At 39.2% G+C, this 26,031-nt stretch overlaps 1 protein-coding gene across 2 annotated transcripts in view; it reads left to right on the top strand.

Annotated features, from left to right (window-relative positions):
- The window catches only part of AK8 (adenylate kinase 8), a 109,943-nt gene that overhangs the window by 42,109 nt on the left and 41,803 nt on the right, over positions 1–26,031 (top strand). For both annotated transcript variants that reach the window (XM_032779218.2, XM_032779226.2), the window contains 3 exons: positions 609–740; positions 3,189–3,278; positions 19,879–20,020. In XM_032779218.2, the coding sequence (XP_032635109.1) occupies positions 609–740; positions 3,189–3,278; positions 19,879–20,020 (364 nt within the window). The remainder of the gene's footprint in view (positions 1–608; positions 741–3,188; positions 3,279–19,878; positions 20,021–26,031) is intronic.

Raw genomic sequence — 26,031 nt, 5'->3', positions numbered from 1 at the left:
GTGTGCACAAGAATAACTTCACATGTAATTATACGGCATCAATGCTATATTGTGTCATGACTTGCACTAGTGCCACGAAAATTTGAAACATACTAAATAGGAGGGCATTGATCACATATGAAGCTGGAGAAGTATCATGATAAATTGACATCCTTACTCTTTCATAATTACCATATCTATTTGTTTAGAAACTACCATAACTATTAAATGTTATGATAATCCCCCTGCAGCTTGCATGGTAAGTGTAGCTAAAAAGCAAAGCTGGTTTCTGTTAAAAATTACATGGTTAAAGTGCAGTTAGTAATTGAATCTCTCTTTTAAAGTGCTTTGAGATCCACTGATGAAAGGTACAATATGAGTGCTAAGTATATTTTAACTATAGGTTTTCTAAAATGCCTGTCACCATAGTATTGCAAGTTACAGATAGAGCATGTCATTTATGCTGGAGCCCTGATCTCAATTCATGTAATACAAATAAATGATGATAATATCATAGTTATAAATAAAGAAATTAATCAATTATTGTTTCTGTTAAGAAAGCAACAGTAAATGAATTTTAACTCTTTTTCTTGGCATCTGACTTTCTTATCTTTCTGTTATCTTTCTAGTTCTGACCTATATCCGAACCTGGTGCCGATCAGCTGCCCCCTTTACGCCACGGATTCTCTTTTGTGGACCCCCAGGCAGTGGGAAGAGCCTGCAGGCAGCACTAATAGCTCAGAAATACAACATTGTCAACAGTAAGTTCTCAGAAAATACGCACTTTGCTCCATTCCCTCTTTCTCTCCTTTTGATCATTTATCTTCTCCTGTCTTTCTTTGTTACTCGCTCGTAAAATTTCTCTGTTAGTCCATCACTGTGGATGTCAAACTTTTTGCGGGGGGGGGGGCGGGGGCTGGAAAATCTTGCAATAAAAAAATATTAACCAATAAAAACATATATCCTGTGCCAAACTAGCTCCAACATTTTTTTTAGTCATCATTTTTTATACCCTTTAGATCAGTAGTTTTTCACGTGTTATACATTAGAGGTACTCCTGTGAACAGTTTGTGGTGCTCTGAATTCTCCATCGCATCCGTGGGTCTTGCATAATGACTTTGCACTTTCTCATGTCTGCTCAGTATTGGGAGGCTTTTAAAAGAAAAGTGGTTCTGAAATGGGAAGAAGAGTCTTAGTTTTTAAGCATTTCAAATATATAATTTTTGAAAAGGGAACAAATATCAAAGTGACCTTTCTCTGCCTTTTATAAGGGAGCCCCAGAAAGCATCACCTGGGGCTTGTTCTGGTGCATGTTCGTAGTATCAAGTGCATCAAAGTAGGCTAAAGTAGACCACACCTGGCAATGTAGTCAATGTAATTTGCAATCACATTGTGTAATATTATGTAATACTGGAAAACCTGCAGATATTTTGGAATTGTCACTGTAAAACTGCATAGCTGATCAGCTCTTTTCCTTCAAGTAATATTTAAGCTGATTTCATTAGTGTGCTTTAAACACCCAAAACTACAATAATATCCAGAAATAATAGGTTTTAGAGAAAAAAGACAGCAGTAGGCCTGATCCTCTCTCCTATATTGATGTGACGAGTCCTATGGACTTAATTTAACTCTTGCCCTGAATCAACAGAAAGAATTCAATGAGAGCTGGATCAGGCCCTCAGCGAAGCAATCCCGTGAGATTATTTTTATGAATAAGAACTGAATGATCTTACCCATGTTGTTACAGATCAGAAAATGCGGGGGTGTCATTAAAAATGTTGATGAAAGCAAAAAAAAATGTTTGTCTACATCGCTGTGGAAAATTTTGGCTTTTTGTCAAAAAACAAACAAACCCAAAATTTTAGACAGAAAACAAATACATTTAAGATTGTGATTTTTTTTCCTGACAAAAACTCAAAATGTTCTGCAGAAGGCAGACACCTTTTGCAAAAAAAAAAAAAAATTATTTTGTTGAAAAACCCACTTTTCTGTCAAAACTGTTTCGACAGAAAATTTTTGACCAGCCCTACATTTACACTAGTCCTAGCCATGGCCCAGTCCTGTAAGTGCTATGTGTTCAGAACCTGCAGTGAGTTCAGTGTGAGTTCCCTGTATGGATTGCAAGAGTGGGCTCATATGTTCCTTAAGGTCATTGCAACTAAAGGAAACCATTCTCAGTCCAGTCTTTAGCAGCTATAAATTGGTGTAGCTCCATTGAAGTCATGAAGCTATGTTGAAATTATACAAGTTGGGGATCTGGCCCTTGTTTTTTTTATTTTGAACAATTATCATTTTACTTAAATGCTTCTGAAAATACACTACAAATAATGAACAAACATCTAATAAAGTGAAAAAAGATAAGAATCCTTATTTTTTAAATCTGTATAATAAAAAAATTAAATTTGCAAATAGAATTAGTAAAACCTTACTGTACCTTGAAGTATGTTAATTCCATTATGTTACTGTATCTTTATTTTTAAAGTATTTTATTAATTTTAACAAAAGCTTTATCCTTTAATGCAGTAATGACTGTCATTTGACTAATCCAAAATAAAATTGATTATAATAATAATAATAAATACTTATTTATCTCCTGTAGGGGTAATGAGGGTTAATTAATTTGCTTGGATGAAATGTGCCATACAGTTACAAAGTATTGTTATTTAATATGCAGTGGTCCTGATTTGGTACCTTAATTCTAAATTTCATGATGTTCTGCTTATCTGATCTCTGAACCATCATATTGCATTAGCACAGTTTCATCAATATAATTCTTACATGATTGTTAAATGATCCAGGGGCCACTTTCTTGAACTGCATATTCTCCTCTACCTCCGGCAGAGCTGTTCAGCAAGTGTAACTTTATTCAGTAATTATAAGTTTATAAAAAGTGAAAACCCCACCAGCTATCCCTTGAGTTATTATTTTAGCAATGTATTTGATTAGTATCTTTCTCTCGGCCTCCGTTTTTAATATGTTCCTTGTCAAATGTATTCTTTTTTATTCAGTATTCTTCCTTGCTCAATCTCTTTGCTTTTGGGTTTGCTTGGCCAAAAAAAACAACAACCCCAAAATCCAAAAAATCCCACAACTTTTATTTTATTCAGTGACCTTTTTCCAATATGCAGCTTCTTGGGTTTTTTTTTCCTTTCTTGCTTGCTTCCTTTTTAAAATTTAACCTGTGTCTTTTTGTTCCTCCTTCCTCTCAGTTTGCTGCGGGCAACTGCTAAAGGAAGCTGTTGCAGACAAGACAAAACTTGGAGAACTCATTAAGCCTTATTTTGACAGTGGATGGCCAGGTAGGGCATGTTGTTGTCTTACTGCACTGTAGTTACAAGTTCGTGGGAGAAAATAATCTGTGGGAGGAATTCATACACCCACTGGTTGAAATATGAAGTTACTTCACTGATGCAGTTTCGTTAGTCCATATTTACACTGGTCTGTAACTGAGATCAGAATTTGCAGTTGGTAAATCTCTTCAGGGTACCTGAGACTGAGTACCTATGTGAGTGAAGCCCAGCCTCTTTACTTCCACATCCCATCTTCGAATTCTAATTGTTGTCCCTGAATTAAAATTAGGAATCTGATGGTGGTTTTTTGTCATTGGTAGTTTGTAAAACACAACAACCTTTTGATTTTCATTTGAAGCATGCTGTGATGGAGATTGTCTGTCTGGTTTGACACAAGTATTTTAACTTATGAGAAATGCTACTGTAAGATTTGTCCCATAGGGCTTTTTGGTGAGGGGGCACCATAAGAACTTAGCAGTTTTGCTTTTGGAAGGCTGACGACTGATTATATTGAGAAAAATGGTAAAACTTGTAAGCTTCCCAGGGTAGCAGCTTAGTCTTATTCGGACGTTAATTGCCTTGCACACTATATATAGGGCCATAACTGTGTAAGGCAATTAACAGCCGAATAATTGTAGGCTGCTGCCCTGAGAAGCTTACAGTCTTTAACATTTATTCTTACAGATATGAAAAAGACCCCACAATTCCAAAGGGTAAGTTGTATATCAATGTGGTGAAGGAATGCTTGTATTTTGGCAAGTATAAGAGCCTAGATAGTATAGGAACTGCCAGTCCTTTTTCTGGCATCATGCCAAATAGTTACCAGAGGAACAAGTATTAGAGGGAAATAGTCTCGCTGAAGATGGAGAAATCTCAGTTAAGCTTCAGTATTAATGGAGTTTTGAACAAACCCCCCCTGAGTGCAGGGAAATCTGCATTGTCTTTTATTTTCGGCAAGGAAAGCCATTTGGTGAATTGGAAAGCCCAGCAAGTCCCCTCTTTCATACAATAGCTTAATTCTGAGATTGAATTACATAGATCCGATATGTGAGCCTATAAAATTAACTGATGTTCCCCAGATACCATGTCAGGAGACTCAGTACTTTTTGAAGCATTTCAAAAAGGCCTCTGGCAGCCTGCAGCTTTGGGTGTTCTATCCTCTATCAATTTGTCAAACCACATGATAATAGTTTTTAACATTTAACTTTGGCTCCACTGAATGGGTCATGTTCATTGCTGGTGCAATAACTCCATCTGGTTCAAGATATGTAATACAGTGTGACAGTCACCATCTTGGCTGACATCAGAGATTGAACCAGGGACTTTCAAAGCATGACTTCCAAAGTATGAGCTTTTTCCACTTGAGCTGAGGAGGGTAGGTTGTATAAATGGGGTCTGCAACAGACTCATATCCTCAGTCGATCCAGCAGTGAGGGGGACACGCAAAGGACACTGACCAGTTGGGTTACAATAACTTTCACACGCCTATCACCACCACCACTTCCCTGCCCCTTTGGCTTGTAGCTGCCATTTTTAAGAGAAGGTTCTGTACAGATCGAGTGTTAAGGTATTTTCTGTACTAAACTTGGTGGTCATATAACTCAAGGGTAGGAGACCTATGTGGGTTATTAGTTAAAAAATAAATAAATCAGAGATAAGACATTTATGTATGGGATTAACTTTATGCATGCAAGCAGTCCCATTGAACTCAATGGGACGCCTCATGTGTGAAGTTACTTGCATGCCTAAGTGGTTGCAGGATCAGGGCCCATGTATCTTTCACAGTTTATAATACTTTGTAGAGACTCTTATGCATACTCCATTTTCACTTTCTCCTCAGCCCAGTAAACTGAAAAACAAGTGTTGTAAAGACATGCCTCTCTTCAATTATAGCTGTGTTGGGAACCTGGGTGAATTATATCCTTATAGGATAAGTCCTTTAAGAGCTTTACCATGAATGCTTCATGTGTATTTTACAAACTTCTCCTTAACCATTAAGGTTTGTTTAATGAAGATGTTGGGAGCATTCCCAATACATTAAAATAATTGGAAGGATATTAATATCCTAGCCAGTCCAAAAAATATGTCCTTCCTTAGTCCAAGTGATTTGCTTTCACTTCAGCAAAATGAAATTAGAATTATAACTTCCCCAGAAAAGTAGGAATTATTTCAAATTAATATGAACATATTTTTATTGTAACATGCAAAAATGCAGCTGTCCAATTCTTATTGATGTTAATGGGAGCCATGATGATTCCTGTGCATTGTGCTAAAAAAATTTCCCACTGTTTTTGCTTATATATACTGTTTGTTTTTGTTTTTGTTGGTGGGGCATACTACAGAATTAAGTACTGAATAACAATAAATATTATATAGCAGTACCAGGAATAATAAGTTCTGTCATTTCACTAATCCTCCTCTCCCAGGGATAACAAAGAATGAATTTACATTAGTAAACACTAACAAGAATTCATTAGTGCCCTCACAAAGGCCTTGAGAAAATGAAAGAGCATAGCATACTGAGGAGGGAAGATAGCAAAGAATTCCATTTAGAATGGTGCAAAAATGCAACCAGGTTAAAACAGGAGAGAAACATACATAATACTTGACCGAATTTGGTCTCGAGGTCATATGTCAACTGCTTACTTAATTAGCCAGCAACTGGCAGTGTTTAAAATGTGAAAGGCAATTAAACTTTTCATGGCATCCCTAGCCCTCTGAGCCAACAAATCTCACAAGGTACAGACGAAGGGGTCCTATTCCTCCTTCCAAGCAAGGACTCATAAATGACATCAGCCACTATGGGGGAACCAAAGATAGCCCCCGTGAAACCTAACCCCCAAGTTATTATCTCTCAGAATCACAATAGTCTTAACATCATGTGACTTTTCTGAAACTCTCATATAAAGCCAAGTTTTGAGACTGGCCTGAACCTGGCCACTCTTTTTGTGTACACAAGTAATTGCACACATAATTAATGTCATTTAGACACTGAAGTACCAGATTGTGCCGGTAAATGAGACATTTCAATGTCTGACATTAACTGTATCCACAATATTGTACTTTCAAATTATAGGCATGGAACTGGAGGTCAGCTTTTAAAAATCTGACCCCAACACATAAACGCTACAGCAATGTATGACAGTTTGGCACATGCCAATAAATTAACAACTAGCCCGGCCACAGAGCATAAAAATGTAATGAAAATGCTTAAGGAAGCCAGTAACAAGCAGTAGTCTAGAAGTGGAATAGCCCTGTTAAGGCATCATTCCTCCTGCTGCCTATTCAAGATTGTTCTAGTGTATTACAATCCTTAAGTACTCTGTCCAATAGAGCTTCCACCACTTCCCTTGGGAAACTGTTTCATAGTTTAAACTTTACAAAGGCCGTAAGTAGCATTATCTGTATTTTACGTATCGGGAACCAGAGATGCAGGGAGATGATGTGACTTGCCCAAGGTCACTCTGCAGTCCAGTGGCAAAGCTGTGAATAGTGCAAACTCTGGAACTTCAAGTGTGCGCATAGCAGCCCCACTGGGGAGTTACAGTGCTGCACGTTGGTGCACACTGCTGTTCACAGTCTGAACTGAGGAGCAGTGTAGACATGCCCAACAGCACTGTGGGGCTGTTTGTTATGGTAGCCTGTCCCTGGCTGCCTATGGACAGCAACACTGTCCAGTATCTTCACAGTCGTAGGTGCTGTAGCTCCATTCTTAACACCCCCCTCTAGGCCCACCCTGGCAACCCTTTATGTCAGACCTTGTGAAAAGTCATCTTCCTAGCCTCTTCCTGGTCACTTCCTGTGCCAGAGGAATTCTCTCACAAACAGTCAGGCCTTTGTGAGCCCCTTTGCATTGCTCCAGCCGTTTTACTGATGTTAAGGGGTCAGAGTGGGGGTGAGACACTCTATGCATTACGTGGTAAATTTGAGCCCTATCATATAGTTATGTGCTACCAGAAGAATCTTGACACTCTCCTTTCCAGCAATATAGTGGTGTTTATCTGGGTTCATACCAGTTCTTAAATTCTGGTAAATAAGCACAGTTTCTCTGTTAGCTTTTAAAGATTCAAAAACAATCAGAATTATTCTTGGTATTGCCAGAGGATGTTTTCCCTGTGATTGTCCTTTCAGTATATTACATGCACTACAAGAGGACCCCAGTCTTATATTCAAACAATTCTATTATTCAAGCCACTAGCAAACTCTCTACATTTCTATTCTGTGCATTTGCTTACAGTCACACTCTCCTGAAGTTCCTAACTCCTTGCTTTATCAGCCTCATCCAGGTTGTTCATGGTGATTTATTTGGCTTAATGGAGGCAGCATAAATGTCCTTGAGTCCATGAATTTTTAATTTTCCAGAACACTTATCCTACACTTTGTGCCCATTGGATAATTTAAAAATGTATTTTCACTCAAAAGTTCAGCATCCAAATTCTTTCTGGCTGTCACGTCCATAGAGTCATCCTTTGGATAACCAGTCTGAAATTCACTGACTGTTCCTCAGGGGTTCTTTGATCTTGTGTTTTCACCAGGTGTTAAACATGAATTATTGCTAAATTTAGTCTTGGCTATTTGTGAAAAGTGACAGTATTAGAGTTTGATCCCAGTTTTCTGTAGCTAAATCCAGTTAGTCTAATTCTCCATTCCCTCTTTTAGTTAACTGTGTTACTGGATATTAGTGGTATGGTAATGCTGACCATTCTCACTCTTTGCATGGATATCTTTGGAGGACATGTTTTTTGAGCCACATTTGTTTGCTCCATGCATTGGCTCATGCCAGAAAACCCATAGCCAACAACAACAGCGCAAGGCCCACATTAATCCAATCTATTTGATTCCCTCCAAACTATTATGGAGAGGTTGTTCTGCAGACCACCTCTCTCCTACATCCTTTTGGGACATAGTCAAGGAATCTACGTGCATAGGGACCATTCATATACACTCTTGACCTTTATGAACAGCTACCACCTCCTTCCTGGATTATTATTAGTAGTAGTAGGGCTAGATTGCACCTGAAGCAGATCTCTGCCACAGTACAGATGCACAGTGATGCTGCTTTTGCAGCGTATATGTTCACCATTTTTCAGACACCTGTCAGAATATGATACTTTGGGAGGACATTAAAAACTGCAAAAAGTGTATCCGATTTTTCATTTGAAATCCTTGCTGTTTGGTATATGAGGAGTGTGTTTTTATTAACAAAAATAAGAGCAATAATTTCTTGGGATGTGAGGTCATCATGAGAACACCAGGGTTAATCTTCAGACGAGAAGGAATTCATGTGTCATTCTTTACCTTTCAAACATTTGCATGTCTTTATCAGAGAGATGGGATGGAAGAATCACTGCTAATTCATATACCTGTTTGGAATACTGCAATAAGCCAAGCCACGAAAAATTAAACAGAACCATGCAAAGCAAGCACCAAAATGTGAAAAACTCAATGCTGCTTTTCAGCTGGGAAAAGTGCTGTTAGTTTGGATAATGGCTTTTCCACCAAAAGGGAAGATTCAGATGGTAAAGATAGCTAATTCGTAGAAGATAGAAAACATCCTACTGTTTGCAGCCTGTTAGAGTCAATCACAAACAATCTGTGTTGCTTTTTCCCCCCTTACCTTTTCTATTTATAAAATAGTAATATCTGAAGCTGTCCCCAATAGCATTCTCCATGTGGGGGAATAAAATATGGGATTCCCTAATTTCTGAAATTACTAATACAAAGTATCGCTATACAAATGTAGCTTTTTTTTAATTGGCATGATTTTAAAGGGGTGCTTGTGGTGCAGTCTGTTAAAGTTGGGGTTCCCTGGTGATGGTGATCACAGCCTCCCTGAAGCACTTCATTTCTTTTGACAGTAAATTAATATTCTCATCACTAAATGTGAGCTAAAGATTTGACAATAGAACAGCTTTCTCTTTTGTTAAAAACTTGCAAAGAGCTTGGGAGTTGAAAGGAGAAGTAAATCTTGATATCTGAGGAGGTAAGCTTAGTGTTATTTCTTGTTTTTAACAGTGTTGTACTGGCAAGCTGCAAGCTGTCTGAACATTGGAGAGAGACCCTTTGGGAGCTCCATTGGTTTTCAGCAAGTCTTTGCGTGCAGTGTGTTTGTACTAGCTGAAGACAGCGCATGACTCTCTAAATAATTTACAAGTTGATTAATAGACTCACATGGGTATAATTAGAAGAGGGAGAAACAGCAGCTACAGTAACGGGTACAGTCCTTGGGGGAACTAGAGACTTTATTTTTTTTAAAGAAACTTTCTAGGGTGCTGGGCGTTTGAAGATAAGTTGGGAAGAGCTCAGTGCCTCTTCTCTTTTGAAGTGGAAATAGGACAGTTTGAATCCGTCGAGTTTAATTTTTCACAAGCTTTAGGGGCCCTGCAGTGCAACTCCCTTTTTATTATTGGAAAAAACTCTCCACTTTTCTTTCATTTTCACACACACGCACATACACATACAGTCCAAGCAGTCACTAATAAACAGATTGATTTCCTATTTTATTAAAGTTCTATTTATACCCAGGCTGTACATTCATCTGGATCTTCTGTTCACACATCTATATCACAAACAGACAGTATAAAGTTATAGAGAGATTTATTAACACACCACACTTTAATTTATACATTTTTAAGAACCCTTCACCTCTGCTTGACAATGCTTTTGAAGTAGCTCCATTTTTCAAGTCAAACTTTTGACTTTTCCACTGGGACTGCTACAAAGATTTCTTTATGGAAAATAGGTAGGAGGCTTTTTTCCCCACTAGTAGAAAATTGGTGGTCAGAAGAACAAAATAACATTTTAAAATATAGATATTTTCCTTTTTAAATGCTAATACTTCAATAAAAGAGGCGAGGTTATAGACTAGTGAGCTGTACATCAACATATGTGGGCTATAAGTTGTCCCTCTGCTTGTCTGAGTTTTGCTGTTATTTTTTTTCCTTATGCGTTTGAATTGTCACAGTGATGAGAAATTAGTGTCCACTTTTCTTTTAATTTAATATCCTGGAATCTATTGGCTCTATTTCTGCTCAGCACAGACCAGCTAAAATTGACAAATACTGTTACCAAACATTCAGATCAGAAATGGGCCATGGTGAATATCACGTGGCAAAGAAATAAAAATCCGAAAGATCATCCTGTTAAAATGAAGATCCCATATTGGAACCCAGAACAGAGGAAATAGATACTTGTGAGGGTATTTTCCAAAGCAGGTATGCTCATTAATTAGTTAATGGGTCTGCTTTGATTGATGTAAATGAAAGTTTTGTCATTGGCTTCAGTGAAAGTACAATCATGGCCTCAGGTCCTGATCCTCAAACCTTATTTAAAATTATTATTTGTATTTTGGTAGCCTCTATTAATGGTCCTTACTTAGATAAAAGTGCTATTCAAATTAATGGAACTATTCACATAAATAAGGGGTGCAGGACAGGATGCATGCTACAAGGTGATGAGTGTCTACAACTCCATTGATATCAGTGGGCCCAATCTGCAATGTGCTGAGTGCCCTAAATCTTGACTGACATCAGTAGGAACTGAAGGTGCTGAGCACTTCATAGGATGGAGCCCTGTGTTCATAAAGAGCTTTGAAGAGGCAAAGTGCTATGTGTTAATCATGTAAAATTTATTTCACTCCTTCTTGTTTACAAGAATTCTTGAGAAGCTGACAAATATCTTTTTTCCCTTCCCATTATTCTCCATCCTGCCCAGCTGATTAAACCAGTGGCTCATGAGCGCTAGTCTGCTAACTTGGTTTCTTTTCTGTTTTTGTTTTTAATACCAAATTATATTTTCTGGGTGGGGTTAAGTAATCACATCAATTTATAAGACACCTATGAAGGGGAAAGCATATCACAATTTGGCAGCCACCATTTTTGTTCTGCAAATAATTAAAAATTAAAATCCGTGGGTATGTTTCATTAGGAGTCATGTATATAGAACCAGGCCTTAATGCGAAACTGAAAAGTGTTGTTTTTTTTTTTTAAAGAGGTTTAAAAAACATAGTTAGCTCTTACATAATGCTGTATATTTTCATAGCATTGTATTAACATGAACAAGCCGTTCTGTTCTCCAAGTGACCGTAAAAATGGCCCGGTGGGGTTCCAGATTTATTGCATTAATGACCCCTTATCAAGCTTGTTCAGTTTAGAAGTCAAAAGATAGTTTTTGCAAGTGCTGGCCTAGGTTCTTTCCTTCCTGCACATCAGCAGCAGCAGGAAAGATTCTGCAGGCCAAATTCTTCCTTCAGTCACAAACCCTATGATCTTCACTAAGACTGCCCAGGTGTAAATGGGGAAGAATTTGTGTCTTTGCTTAAACTGGAAAAATTCAAATAATATTTTAAAGAGAAACAGTAGCTTTTTATGTACCAGCCCTTGAGTTAGGATTTCTCTGTTTCTCTTGTGATAGCTAAGGATATCACTAATAGCCACATCAATATAGGGAGCTGTCTTTCTTAGTTCTTCAAGCATGAAGAATATCATAGCATGTAATGGGGCAAACAAAGACTTCCCAAACTCATGCTTGGCAGCTGAGAAAAAGAATGGTCAGCTCCTTTTATTTAAAATATGTCTTGTAATTTTTAATTCTACACATGATTTTAAGATCTTAAATATCTTTTACAAATATTTTCACTTCAACTCTAATATAGCTGCTTTCTATTTAAAAAAAAATTTAAGCCCAAAATTAGATCATATTATCTCTGTAAAATCTTAGGAATCTAAAAGCTCCACATTTGTCCCAAGAGGTAAAAAGTTGAGACTGTAGAATGGAAATATTTAGATTATTATATTTTATTTTATTACATACAAATAATTATTCTAATTCTGATGAGAAGTCCCACATCAGCATAGCTAGGGATAGTGAATATGAGCATACAGTAAGAGTATTTCTTGTTTTTTTAATTTTGTTTAAGTTGCACAGTGCTTTTAAAATGCTACATAAATACTGGTTATTATTTATTAAATTTTATCTTAACCAGATTAAAAATGGTTTCAGAATGAATAAATAGAAATTCTTCTAAGATCCCCTGGGTCAAGTAGATAAATCTCTGCACTTAAAGGAGGCTAACAGAGCTACTGAGAAGTATCTCTGACAGTTCCTGTAAATTAGCCGAAATTGTATGCTGTTGGTAGGCATATAATACTGTGGGACTCTATTGTCGGTTAGGGTTGTGGACAAATAAGAGTCTGTTCTATGGCAAGTCGTGTTTTCTTGTTCCATCCTTCACCTGATGAGATTCTGCAGAAATGCATGATGGAAACTTCCACGCAGTGTCGTCTCCATTTCACAATTTAACTTGCCTTTTCCTATACCTTGTCTAGAGTGATTAGCTTGTGTTGCAGTAATCTCATTTTACCAGCAGGTGGCAGTAAACAACAGCATCGAAAAAATCCTTGCCTAATATGATCGCTGTTCTGTTTATTACTATCATAGGCATCTACAGTAGTCATGATTTCTGGTAATATCAGTGAGGAGCTTATGAAAGCACCAATTGAGGGGCTCAAAACCATAAATGCAGCTTTAGTGTTAAGGAAATAATGGTTGTTTTGCTATCACTATACTGTGTGTTAGCTGCCACTTGAAAAGTCCAAAGCTTAGTTTCCAGTGGAAAGCCTAATTTATATAACCCCCCTTGCAATATATTGTGGCCTTTATACTGAATGTAGCTTTGGGAGTCATCTTCAAAGGTTCTTGAGTTTTCTAGAGAGTCATATCTGAGTCCATGCGCATACCCCAGGAGTCGAGGCAGGCTATATATGCGCCGCTGAATTAATAAATGCACATTCAAAGGAACAGAAGACTAGATGACTGCTGTTCACTGATGTCTGATGCACTGTGCCCCCTGCGAGTGCAAGGAACTGAACACGTGTTGCTCACCCATGTGTTCCTGCTCAGTGTTCCAGGAGAAGGTAAAAATTCTCCAGTACCGGTGTGGGGAGGAAATTCCTTCTATGATCAACTCTGTGCATGTGAACAAAAATCATTCCTTGCTATTCCTTTTTGTACTGAGTTACCATTGGAATCCTGAAGAATTATATTTATTTGTATATATTTCATTAGGTTTTTGGGGGGAGGGATAGTTCAGTGGTTTGAGCATTGGCCTGCTAAACTCAGGATTATGAGTTCAGTCCTTGAAGGAGCCATATAGGAACTGGGATAAAAATCTGTCTAGGGATTGGCCCTGCTTTGAGCAGGGGGTTGGACTAGATGACCTCCTGAGGTCCCTTCCAACCCTGATATTCAGTGAGGTGAAACACAGTGCGTAATATATGGTGAGAAAATCCTTCTGTCATCACAAATCTGATGCATTGGCAAGGCTGAATGAAGGTATTGGCCAGCCTACACCACAGTAAATAAACCACTGTTTAAATCTCTGTTTAGCACATTTAAAAAAACCCAAATGAATATGAACTCTAACAACACTGAGGTCAGTGAGAAAACTGAAGGCTTCCCACAAAGAACCAAATAAAATTATCCAGTGTGGGTAATCTGATGCTCTTGGAACAATACAATATTCACATCTCACACTTTGCTAAATTTACAGTTGACAGGACAATCCAAGGAAGTAGCCCTTGGCAGTGGTTTATACTCAGGGCAAGATGTTAACTGTCAAACATTGAGATCGGGCCTCAGGCATCTGAATTAACAGTGGAAGACTTTAGACCTAACTGAAAAATCTCTGTCTAAGGAAATGATAAAGGCTATATGGACACTATTATCAAAGGGAATTTAAACTTTCTGCTGCTGCACAAAACTGACAGGACACATTCCTGCAAATGTATTTGTACTGTACTTGGAATCAAGGATTTATAGGTTTGGAGAAGTGAGTCAGTATCTTTCAACATTGTGTTTTAAAGAAAAAGATATTGGGGAGGTATCATTTGAAATATGAGGTGTTCAGCTTGGAACATGTAAATTTTACCAGTTCTACAAAAGTATCCTTAGTGGATCCAGAGTTTTGGCTTATGTGCACCCTCTAATGCAGTGGTTCTCAACATATGTGGCCCACAATGTGTTACCTGGGCCACAGGTTGAGAACCACAGTTCCCCCCCCCCCCCGCACTCCCTCCCTCCCTTCCTTCCTTCCTTCCTTCCTTCCTCCCTCCCAACCTCACAGACCTCTATGCCCTGGACCTCCCACCCAGAGACCCTTCCATGGAGTGGGGCTAGGAGTGGAACCATGGGTGGCAGGCCAGGTGGCAGGGACCCCAGATCCCACTGTGCACGGCTGGCTGACAGCCCTGACTCCGGATCCTGCCGTGCCAGGCAGCCCAATGGCTTCTAGCACACAGCTAGTTGAGTTGAGTTGAGAACCACTGCTCCAGTGTTTCACTCTGGAGCTGACTGGCAAGGTGATTTAATAAAGTTTACTGTATCTCTGAGGAAGCACTTGAACTTGCATGCATAAAGGGGTGTAATACATTGCAGCCTCCCAAGTAATATATTTCCTTCCTTCCTGATGTGCATGAGAAATGCTTGATTGCACTGTTCCTCTGTAGGTCTTCATGAGAGAAACCTTCCACCACAACATCATTTACACAGCCTCTACTGAGCCTCAGCACCTCTGCCCTTAATGTACCACTTCTTTTTTGCTATCATAAAATCATGGCATATCAGGGTTGGAAGGGACCTCAGGAGGTCATCTAGTCCAACCCCCTGCTCAAAGCAGGGCCAATCCCCAGACAGATTTTTGCTCCAGACCCCTAAATGGCCCCCTCAAGGGCTGAACTCACAACTCTGGGTTTAGCAGACCAATGCTCAAACCACTGAGCTATCCTTCCCCCCTTTTACCTTTAACAGCCAATAAAGATAAAATGTTGTTAACTGATCCGCACTTCTATTCTCTTTTCTTGTGTGAAGGGAGCAAACTTATAGGCCACATTCCCATGAGTTTCACCAGTAGGTACTTTGTGGGAAAGTTTGCAGTCCTTTGGGATGAATGGCAGGCTCATGACTTCCCTTGTATACCATCAACTTGTCCTACTGTTTTGTCTACAGCAGACTGCTGCAAGTGTATGTGGTTACATGCATTAAATGTTCTATGTTGTCTTCTGATCATGAGTGTCTGCGCTGTACTCTAATGTCTGAAAACTAGGACTCATGAAAAGTGCTGATTGACTATCCTAGAGACTGAAGTTCTCTTGTTATTCACAGAATGATTACAGCACAAAGAGCAGCAGTTCACACTTTACCCACACCGCCCTGCCAACGTGCCTCATCCTTCAATTGATTGGATTAGCCTCTTAGGTCAAGAGATTGATTCAGTCTTCATGTCTAATTCAAGGAGTTCAGCTGTATGATACAGGTCATGTGTCCACTGTGTCAATGACTGTGAGATAATGGAGACATGCTAAGTTTTCTGGCATGAAGCATTGATACTGATTTGGCAGGAATGGACAGTAAAGCGAAGAGTATATTTCCTTGGCTAAACATCACAGTATAATGCAGATAATGCAACGTATGGTTCCGAGATGAGGGACTCCCATTGGTACTTATCATACATAGCACCATGTTCATAGGTTCCAAGGCCAGAAGGGACCCCTGTGATCATCTAGTGTGACCTCCTGTGCAACACAGGCCATAGAACTTCCTCCAAATAATTCCTAGAGCAGATCATTTAGAAAAAAAAATCCAATCTTGATTTTAAAATGGCCAAAGATGGAGAATCCACCATGACCCATAGTAAGTTGTTTCAATGGTTAATTACACTCTCTCTTAAAAATGTATGCTTTATTTCCAGTCCAAGTTTGTCTAGCTTCAACTTCCAGCCATTGCTGGAGATCTTCTACATATGCTTTGTTGGAAGATATTAAGGATATTCCTCTATTCTTTCTTCAGGACCAGTATAAATTCTTGATCTTTGCACTTCTGTGAGAGGACAGCCCAGCTCTGCCACGTATACAGATTATGGAGCACCCATGGTTCCTTGTACACAGCTACTTACCCCATCCCAATGTAGAGACATCATTGTGGTTCTGCTGCCTTGCTGATTCTGTGCTAGTGGCTGAACTTCATCTCTGCGTCTTGATCTCACTAGCTAAGGGAGATATGTTTCCACGATACTTAATAGGGACATCCTTCTTGGCCAACAATCTCCACAAAAAATTCTCTTATATTTGGACTTCTATAAAGATAAGAAACCTCTCTAGAGCCTCATTTGCCCAACTGTCAGAGACAGAGTTGGAAACTCACACAAGTTTAGGTTGCAAAAAAAAAAAAAAAAAGATTATTCAAAGCTCATGTGCTTCATAATCCCCCTAAAGCATGTAGATTGACTGCCTCATCAGAACGGCTCTAAATTCTACTTTGCTAGCAAGCACTCTTGGTCATACACTTGAGGCCAGCGGATCCAAGGCTAGTTATCTAGAGACTGTGTATCACTCCAATTACAGGTTAGTAATTTCCCTCACAATCATCAGAGAGTTCCACATGAGTGAAAAGGAATTCCATACCCCACAGTTCTTCATTATCTACTACACTGTTTGTACCACAGAGAAGTAAGAATAATATGGATTTCTTTTTCTTTCTTTCTTTTTTTTGTCTGCCACAGATGTTACAGTTTTAAAGCAGCTGCTTTAACTGTGACTTTTTCTGTTCCAGGGTGGCTGATGTACTTTGTAATGCCATTGAACAGCCTACAAGCTATCTTCCCTTATTGTATAAAAGTAATAGTTATGTTTTCTAATCAGGAGTAGAACCTGCTCTCTGACTTGTTTATGCTTCATTTTTCACCATCAAACTTAGAGACACAAGAAAACATGTAAACATATATACTGGTGTGTGTTTATGTACACATGTACTGTACTGAATATATAAAGTGATTCATGGCTATCCATTTGTGTTGCTCTTATCTGGTGACATGGCATTGAAATTAGCAGTGTTTCACGATATACTTGATATATTCTTCATCACTGCAGATATGTCTAGTACATTGCACAAAAGTCACACCATTAACTGATAGGTTGTTGGTTCACCCTATAGTAGAATTTTCCCTTTTTATCTTATGGCTGCTACACTCTGGCCAAAAGAAACCGTCACCTAAGAATTGGAATCTGATCATTCGCTCAAACTAAAGACTTGTGGAAGGTGGCCAGGGCCAGGAATAATTCCACAATGTTCCCTTCACAGTTTCTTTTGAATTTTTGCTTTAGGGCTTGGGGGTTTTCCCTCCCACTATGCAAGAAGCAGAGTCTTGGCACCTTAAATCGGAGGATCTCTGAGATCTGCTGGAGGCTTGGAGATGCTGTGTACCAGCCTGTTCCTCTGTACCATCTTCCAGGCCTTATGCTGCTCCCTCTGTTTTCCTGGTCACCTTATTGGAGCCAGCGAGAGCTCTGGCCAGGTGCTGCCTCTGGAATCCTGCATGAAAAGGTGTTCTACATGAGTAATGGGGCTCCAGTGAAGAGTCAGGCCAGTATCACTTAATTCCTTTATGAAGTAGTGGTGAAACATTTTAAGGAATCTTTAAAAATTTCCATTGATATGAATTGGGCATCTGTGTAAACCCATTTTGAAGATGATTACTGCAGGCGTCATGAATATCAAGACAGAAAGTCCAGTCCTCGAGCCAGAGATGCAGGGAACAGGAAGAAATTTCCATCGCTTCTCTTTAGCTGAGTTCTTAATTTTTGTCCTGGGCTTTTTCAGTTTTGTGTTAATCTGTGAAACTCCTGGAAAAAATAAAGAATTTATCTTTATTTCCTCGCCCTCCAAAAACCAACCAGTGTCTATTCCTTGTGTCTCTGGATACAGCTCTGATTGTCCTCTTGTTATATATATCATCAGTCTGACAATGTGGCTGCTTCTTTCTTCATTCTGGCATTTTACGGAAGTACCTCTTGTGATTTCGTCATTTTACATGGGATCAGGTGACTGGAAAATATTATGTTCCATTGCAGTTTTCTTTTAGCAGATGCTTTTTAGAGAAGAGTACTATCCTTAACTTGTTAGTGTGAGGTGCGTATCCTCAATTAATACACTAATCAGTTTTTTAATTAACTCCCTATGGTTTTCTTTAATTTTTGCTGGTACATTGAAGCCTGAGAGCAATTCTGTAAACTCAGTGATTCAATTCCAAAAGGAGAAGTGGTGAATTTCATGGCTGAGGGTTGAAGGCTCTGAAAAATGAGAGAATCAGCATGTACTGGTGCTGGAAATGGAGTGGCAGCTATCACAGATTTACAAAAGTCAATAGAAACAAGACTTCCCAACAACTCAGACTGAAGGGATTTTTCCCTTGTGGATGATGTTGAAATTTTGAGAATAGAAATTGGGATGCAATGGAGAGTCCATTCTTTAAAAATCGCTAGAAACATGGATTATTCAGTGTGCCCTGTAGTACCCAGCACTTGTGATAGTATCGTGTCAATGGTAACATACCCAACTGAAATACAGGTGTGCATCTGTCCATTTGCTGCAAAGGTGAGTGCCAGCATTACAGATCTGAAACACATACTCTGGTATGAAAACTTCCCACTGTGCTGTTGTATGCAAATGCTATGGCAGGGCGAATAATAAAATATCGATGTTCCATGTTATGGATTTATGTGGCAATCCATTATTTTTCTTTGTTTCCGATAGGACCCCTAATGTACTAGACACTGTGCAAAATACAAGAGGAGGCACTGTCTCTGCTTTTTAAAAATTGTTTTGGATGTTTGCCCATAAAATGACTCCTAATGGGTGTTTCTGATCATGCTCCCTAACCACTTCCATGGGGCTAGTTGGGTATTTGCTTCTAAACCGAATACATCAGATCAGCCCTTGGAAGTTTGGCAAAAGTCCTTGTTCAGTCCACTAATTTAATTCTTCAGTAAATCAGTAGGAATAAGCAATGATAATGGAGTATCTTAATTGAAATAGTTTAGATTATGAAGGGTATAGTGAAAACTGATCCATCCCTCCATTCTCCTCCGTCCTATAAAATTAAAACAAAGGTTTACCTTGTTAAATAAGAGCAGTTGTGAAACCGATCAGAGCCTTGTAAACAGAAACAGCAACAGAGGCGCTAGAACTCTGCAAGCTGAGGAGGACAACACTGCAACAGTTCACAGTTGTATCACATTTGGAAATTGATCTTTTGGTCAAAGACTAGAAAATAATAATTATTTTTACAGGAAAGCTTAAGGCCAGAATATACACTAAGGAACTGCTGTAGAGAAGCCACTATGATCTGCTATGTTGAATATGTTCAAATACGTATATATATTTTTTTACAACGTAGGTATTTATTCCAATTTACATCATTGCCTGTGCAGATCTTATGTGGTCATGTCACACAGTAGAGAGCTAAAATATGGATAATCTAGATATACATAGCTAACTGTTTATGAGAAAAATTACTCTGCATGCTTATGTAGGCAGTATTTATTATTTATATTGTGATTGTTCTGAAGGCCTCAACAAGTTTGAAGCCCCATTGTGGCAGTGTACACACACAGTAAATGATAGTCCCTACTCAAAAAGCTTACAGCTTTCAAACATTAATAACTTTTTTGAATCTAAATTCACTTCACAGGCTAACAAGAAGCATTCTGCTGTCTGCTTAGTGCTGAGATTTGACAAACAAAATAAGTGATGGGTTGTTTTTTTTAATCCTCTCCAGTCCCAGACAACATCGTTTTAAAGTTACTGGCAGATCGTCTCAACAGATTAGACTGCATGACTGATGGTTGGGTGCTACATGGTTTCCCAAAAGATTTAGATCAGGCAGAACAGATGGAAAGAGCAGGAATTATTCCGAACAGGTAAGACTTTCAAAAATGTTTTAAATAACAATATGTATTTTTGTTTATTTGTTATTCTTACCTACTTTAATCAAATATGAGAGAGAAAAAAAGTCTGATTCTCATAGAAGCATTTGATTCCTTTTATCTGTTTTTTCTTGGCTTATTGAAGAGTCCATTTTTGTATGGGTAAATGCTCCTTCTTTAGGTGAGCCACTCTTTTGATTGAGCCAGGAGTCTAAGGGAAGGATTTTCAAAAGAACTCAGGTCCCACTGAAGTCAATAGGAGTTTTACCATTGATTTCAGTGGGAACAGAGTTAGGCCAACGATGAGGGCTTCAGAAAATCCCACCCTGCAAGTTTAGAGAAGATACCTATACTAGGTGCCTCATTATTACTTTGAAAATTTTAAAACAGAGTCTGGCTATTATGCCAGTTATAACAGACTCTAGGGCTTTGTACAGGAATGAGGGCTCCCCTTCTGAGTCATCCCAATGACAGGTGCTTGAGCCCTGCATAAAGATGCAGGATAATTACTATGGAATCATAGTGACAGATGAATGTTGTTAACTCCAGCCAGAGAAATAAAAAGGGTTTGGAGCTTCTCTGTGAGAGAGAGAGAGAGAGAGAGGCTAGAACAGAGATGTCCTACAGGGAAACCCTAGGACAGCCAAACTTGGGGAGCAAGCTGAGGTTGAGATTTGTTTTGTGATGGTTTATCATTAAAGCCAGACCCCAAGAAGGGGTTAAATTTGGACTATATGCAGTGCGTATATTTTGTTAGAGCTGGGTGTAAATTATAGCTGCTTACATCTGTGTAAGTGTGATCTCCTAGAATTATATTAGTATGGCTGGGACCTCACTATGAGATCAGTGTCTTTTTGTTTTATGTGGAATAATGAAAGACAATGTGATGTCTGTATTTGATTTTAGCTTATTAAAATAATGTTCAGGAACATGGCATAAGGGATGTGAGTTCTTGGGGCAGAAACTACTCAAACATCATAAAAGAACTGTTATAACCTCTTGAGAAAATAATATATGGCACTCTCTGGGCCTGGTCTGCAGAGGATGGGAGTCTGTTACAGCTCTCAGCAAGAGTTCCTGGCTATTCAGTTCGAGCTGTTAACATTCCTGCTTTCACCTCAGGAGGTCCATGGTTCCAGTACTTTGGTATTGACCAAGATGGTGGCCATCACAAAAGCACATGTTAGACATTCTTAGCTCCTACACTTCCAGAGCTAACCTTGAAAAAGGAAATTCACATGCAAAAAAATGTTTAACACAACACTAAACTGGCAAAATCTCTCCTTCCCCCAGCTGTTTTTCCATATGGCTGCTATCCAAGACTACAGTGGAAGGAGGTGAAAGGATAGGATTGAATTGGGAGAGGAGGTATTGTGGATGTGGCAGGTAAAGAGAAGGGAGTGTGTTGTTTTCGTATAAAGTCTTTGGTATAGAAACATTATTGAAAACAGATATTTTTAAAGAGAAACCAGTTTCCTGATGACTTGAGATAAAGAGGAGAGGATGCTTAAACCTGTGTTAGATTAGTTTAAATAATAGCATTTCCTGGAAGGTGCATTCATAAACAAAAACAATGAAGGGACTGAGTCTGTGTACATGACCATGAGTAAGGCTACAATTTTTAGTAAAAGTCACGGACAGGTCATGGGCAATAAACAAAAATTCATGGCTTGTACTATATATCCCTGACTAAATCTTAGCTGGTGGGTGGTGCTGCTCTTGGAGGCCGGGTGGGGGAAGGGGCTCCGTTTTGGGGGGGACCAGGGCGGCCGCTGCTTGGGGGGTGGGGGGCTTGGTGGCCAGTGTCACCAACTGCTGGGGGCCACTGAGCCACAGCTGCTATGGCTGACCCCAGGGCAGCCCACCTGCCACTGCTCCCGTTGCCCCCGGGACCACTACTTAGGCCAACCGCTACCTTGGGGCCAACTGCACAAGCCACCGCTTGGGCGGTCCCCAGGGCCGGCTGCCTGGGGCCACCCCCTGATGCTGCTCCAGCCACCCCACCTCCCACCGCTGCCCCGGGGCCACTCCAGCAGCACCTGTGTGCGGAGCCATTCAAGCAGCAGTTGGTGTGGCTGTCCCCGGGGCTGCCTGGGCCAGCTCCTTGGGCGGCCCTGGAGTCAGTCACACTGGCTGCTGCAGAAGTCACGGAGGTAGCGGAAAGTCACAGAATCCATGACTTCCGCCATCTCCATGACAGACACAGAGCCCTACTTATAAGTAGATGTATGCATGTGAATATTCCCATTTAATTCACTGTGCATGTTTGTAGAATTAGGGCCTAATAATGCACATAACAGTGGCTGGTGTATAAAAGCTTAGGTGTGAAAATTCCACTGTGATCCATGCACTCAACTCCCATCGGCTTTAATAGAAGCTGCATGTATGTATTTCAGTACAGACTTCGGCCTTTTACTGTTTTACACAGGGGTTGAAGTAAGGGACAAAAACAGATATCATGCTAACTGATTGATTTTGGAGTTCATTTTTTTCCATGAAACTGAAGTACAAGGTATATACAGAAAGAAAGAGAGATTATAAACAAAGGACATATAGCAGCATGGGATAGCAGGGCTGTAATTCAGTTTCTCTTGTGATGCTAGTTATAAAACACTATCTGCAGTGGTGGTGTTTTTGACATCAGTAGAAAATCGGGATAGAATTATAGCCTGAAATCAATCTGGGAATAGAATGCAGAAACTAAATCAGACAGAAAAAACCTACAAAGTCTCATTTTAGGAGGGCTCTGTAGATGAAATTAAATTAAAATAAATTTACATATATATCAAGTTTATTATTAAAATCTAGGCACATCAGTAAACAAATTATTTGTTGAAGGGTACGTTACTCTGTGTTTTGAACTCAAAGTAGACCTCTTTGGCTGATCAGAAAACAGAGTTTATGTCTGGTTGTCAGTCGTAAATCTGTCCTTAGAACTAATAAATGGTTAGTGTTCAAATACTATGTTTTATCAGACTCCCACCACATATACCTAGTGCACATAATACTAAATTATACACCATTGAGCGGGATCAGTCTCCTGACTCCTCCATCTTATAGAAAGAGAAACAAACCTAGTAACTGATGGAAAAAAAGAAAGAAAATAAAGTTATTTGAAAACAAACAAAATGGGCTATAAAGTTTGTTAAAATGTAATAATAAAAAAAGTGAATACAGCATCCACCACTGCATCCAAAGAACTGCCCTAGAACAAGGAGGAAAATAATTCATTTTCACGTTGCAAATCTAAGGTATTAGATTTTTTTAAAAAAATTAGTATTTACCATAGAGCAAGACTAGCCTGCAGACTGGTGCAGGGAAACCTGTATTCTATCAGACAGATATGTCCTCCTGTAGCACCAGTCTTCCTGTACTCTGAGAACACATGCATTGCCTTCTACACTCCTCCTTATGATGCAGTTATAGCTTAAGTGGACAGGATCCTAATCGTGTTGAACTGTGGCAGCCTTTAGGGCAAATAAGAAGCTGAATCTATTAGTGGTGTCTCAGCCTCCTAGTAAAGGAAGACTGTTAACCCCTGAGAGTCTGCAGTAAATGAGAGTTCAGATATAGTTACAGGTTAGCATCAGATGCTCAGGACTGCTGGTGTTAAGGGTTCAGTGTAGTCCTTTATCAAAGCAGGTGCAAATGTCAGTTCTAGCTCTTGTTCTTGTTCTTTTATTACTCAAGCTAAAATGGAAAGTAGATTGTACAACTCTGGATGTTTCTAAGATACAGTAAAACCTCTACGAACTAGGTCTTGGGGGGCAAATTGTTCTCCAAACAATCTAGAGAAAACCACAGGCCAAATGAAAATATCAAGTTTGGATTTTCTACAAAAGTACACATTGAATAAAACAGAGCTACAGCTCTTTGCCAAACTTACAGCTGAAATAAAGTTCACCAGCAACAATGTAGGCTATTACTATTATATATCTCCTGTTATTAACTTCAGCTCCCAACTGGTGCACAGCTTGTCTCAGTCAATTCTAAATATAATGACAGTGATCACAGTCACATCAACTGAGTGTATGAGAGCACATTTGTCTACAAACTGACTGCATTTGTCTGTGCTTGCTAAGGAATAGAACTTCCCATTTCACTGAAGATGCACTGAAAAATTGCTTTGCGTCATGAATATCATATATTGATTCAGTGTATATGGACTCAAAAAAAGTAGGATAAGACCCTTTAGCTCAAGACCCAATAAGCCTGTATTATATGCCTGTTATCAATGCCTTTTCCCCCACGCTTCAAAACTGGTAAAACAACCCCTCTTTTTGTTACCTTATTATTATTGATTATACTGTAAATATTGAGGTGGTAAGTCAAAACCCCTGTATTCTACCATTCATAACTTTCCTAATAATTTATTTTTAGACTATATCTTTCCATGCATGGACTCAATCCAAAAATGTCTGTTTTTATTTATTTAAGTTCAAGTATAATCCATAATCCATTTGATTTATCTGAGCAAGAGGAAACAAATTTTCTCCATTAAACGCCATGCTATTTTTATGCTAAAACATGATTCCTGCTACAGTTCCTATTGGCATGTTAGCATCCTTCATTAAAGATGTGGCTTCCCTTTCATTTCTGCTGTGAGCTCTGTGGGAAACATGCAGGCCAAGCCAGGTATTGGGATGCTCTAAATCATGCATCTCCTAGATTCCCTGGCCATGCACAGCTCCCTAGTCTGGGCTGCTCACTTTTTGTGAGCTCTAGCTCTTTGTAAATCCCTGAGAGAAAGGAAGTTGTGACCACCTTGTGCCACTGCAGCCTCCCTCTGGTGGACTTTATACCACTGGTGATCCTGTGGTCTGGTTTATGTTGGCCGTGTGTTAAAGTGGCTGAGAATGTGTGTGCCTTGATACAGTCTCTCTCTCCCTCTAACGCTTCCACCACCATGATCAAGTGTTGGGAGGTCCCAGTGCAAAGTTGGTGACTCATATATTTTGGCAGTCCAAAAGCCACCAACCTAGATCACTTGATAAAATCTGGAGGAAGAGAGTGGAATAGCATCAGATACGTTAGAATGTAGGTATGTTGCATAGCCATGTTGAACATCCGAGAAATGTGAAACGATGTCAAAGCCGTCAATACATAACGTTCTGCTACACTGATAGCTGATAAATTACCTTTATGGTCACTTATGCCACCACAGGATATGACGGTGGAATCTGCTTGGCATAACAAGTGATCTGCCATGACAGTCATTAATCACTGTCTTGTCACCAACCCAGGCATCTGTCCACCAGGTTTTGACCTGTCAAGGCACCTGTGGTTATCTCTGAACCGGTTTCGAACAGGACATGGCAATTGTTTGGCTAATCTTTTCTAATGGGGTTTCTTTAATGACCCGTGATGTAGATGCGGTCAACTTAAGACTATGATGCATATCCTTGATGGGTGCCAGCTGACTTACTTTGACAGTAGGCTACTGGCTCTTTACCTGGTTGATGATGCTGCTATCAAATGGCGGGGCTCACTGCACATATACAGAGAGAGAGAGAGATTTATATTGCTATTGTATTTATCTGAATCAAAGATCAGAGCCCCATTGTACTACACAAGTAACAAAGCTGACAGTCCCAGTCCCTGCCCCAGAAAGCACCCAATGTCAGATAGGACAAAACAGGTGAACAAAATAGACACAAGAATTGGGTGAGTTGGAAGGAGGAGCTAACAATAAAATGAATAGAGATTTATGGTATACTTCACCAAATTCCCAGTTGTCAAATCCCAAAATTTCTTTACCAATGCAGAAAATACTTTAAAGATGACACTAGAGAGTTTATTTTGGAGATCATATTGCTTCTTGATCAGATTTCAAAAGGATATGGCTGTATCTCCAGTTACATCACTTTTATCTAATATTTTTCAACTTCTTTTTCATCTGATAAATAATAGCCTGTATGCCAATAACTTAGAACAAGGATAATGTTGTACTTATTTCCTAAAAAAGAATCTTGGAATATATTAAGAACAAAAGAAAAAAAATAGAA

This window comes from Chelonoidis abingdonii, chromosome 24 (genome assembly GCF_003597395.2).
Source record: "Chelonoidis abingdonii isolate Lonesome George chromosome 24, CheloAbing_2.0, whole genome shotgun sequence".
Taxonomy (NCBI): Eukaryota; Metazoa; Chordata; order Testudines; family Testudinidae; genus Chelonoidis; species Chelonoidis abingdonii.
This window is presented reverse-complemented; position numbering and strand designations above follow the sequence as displayed.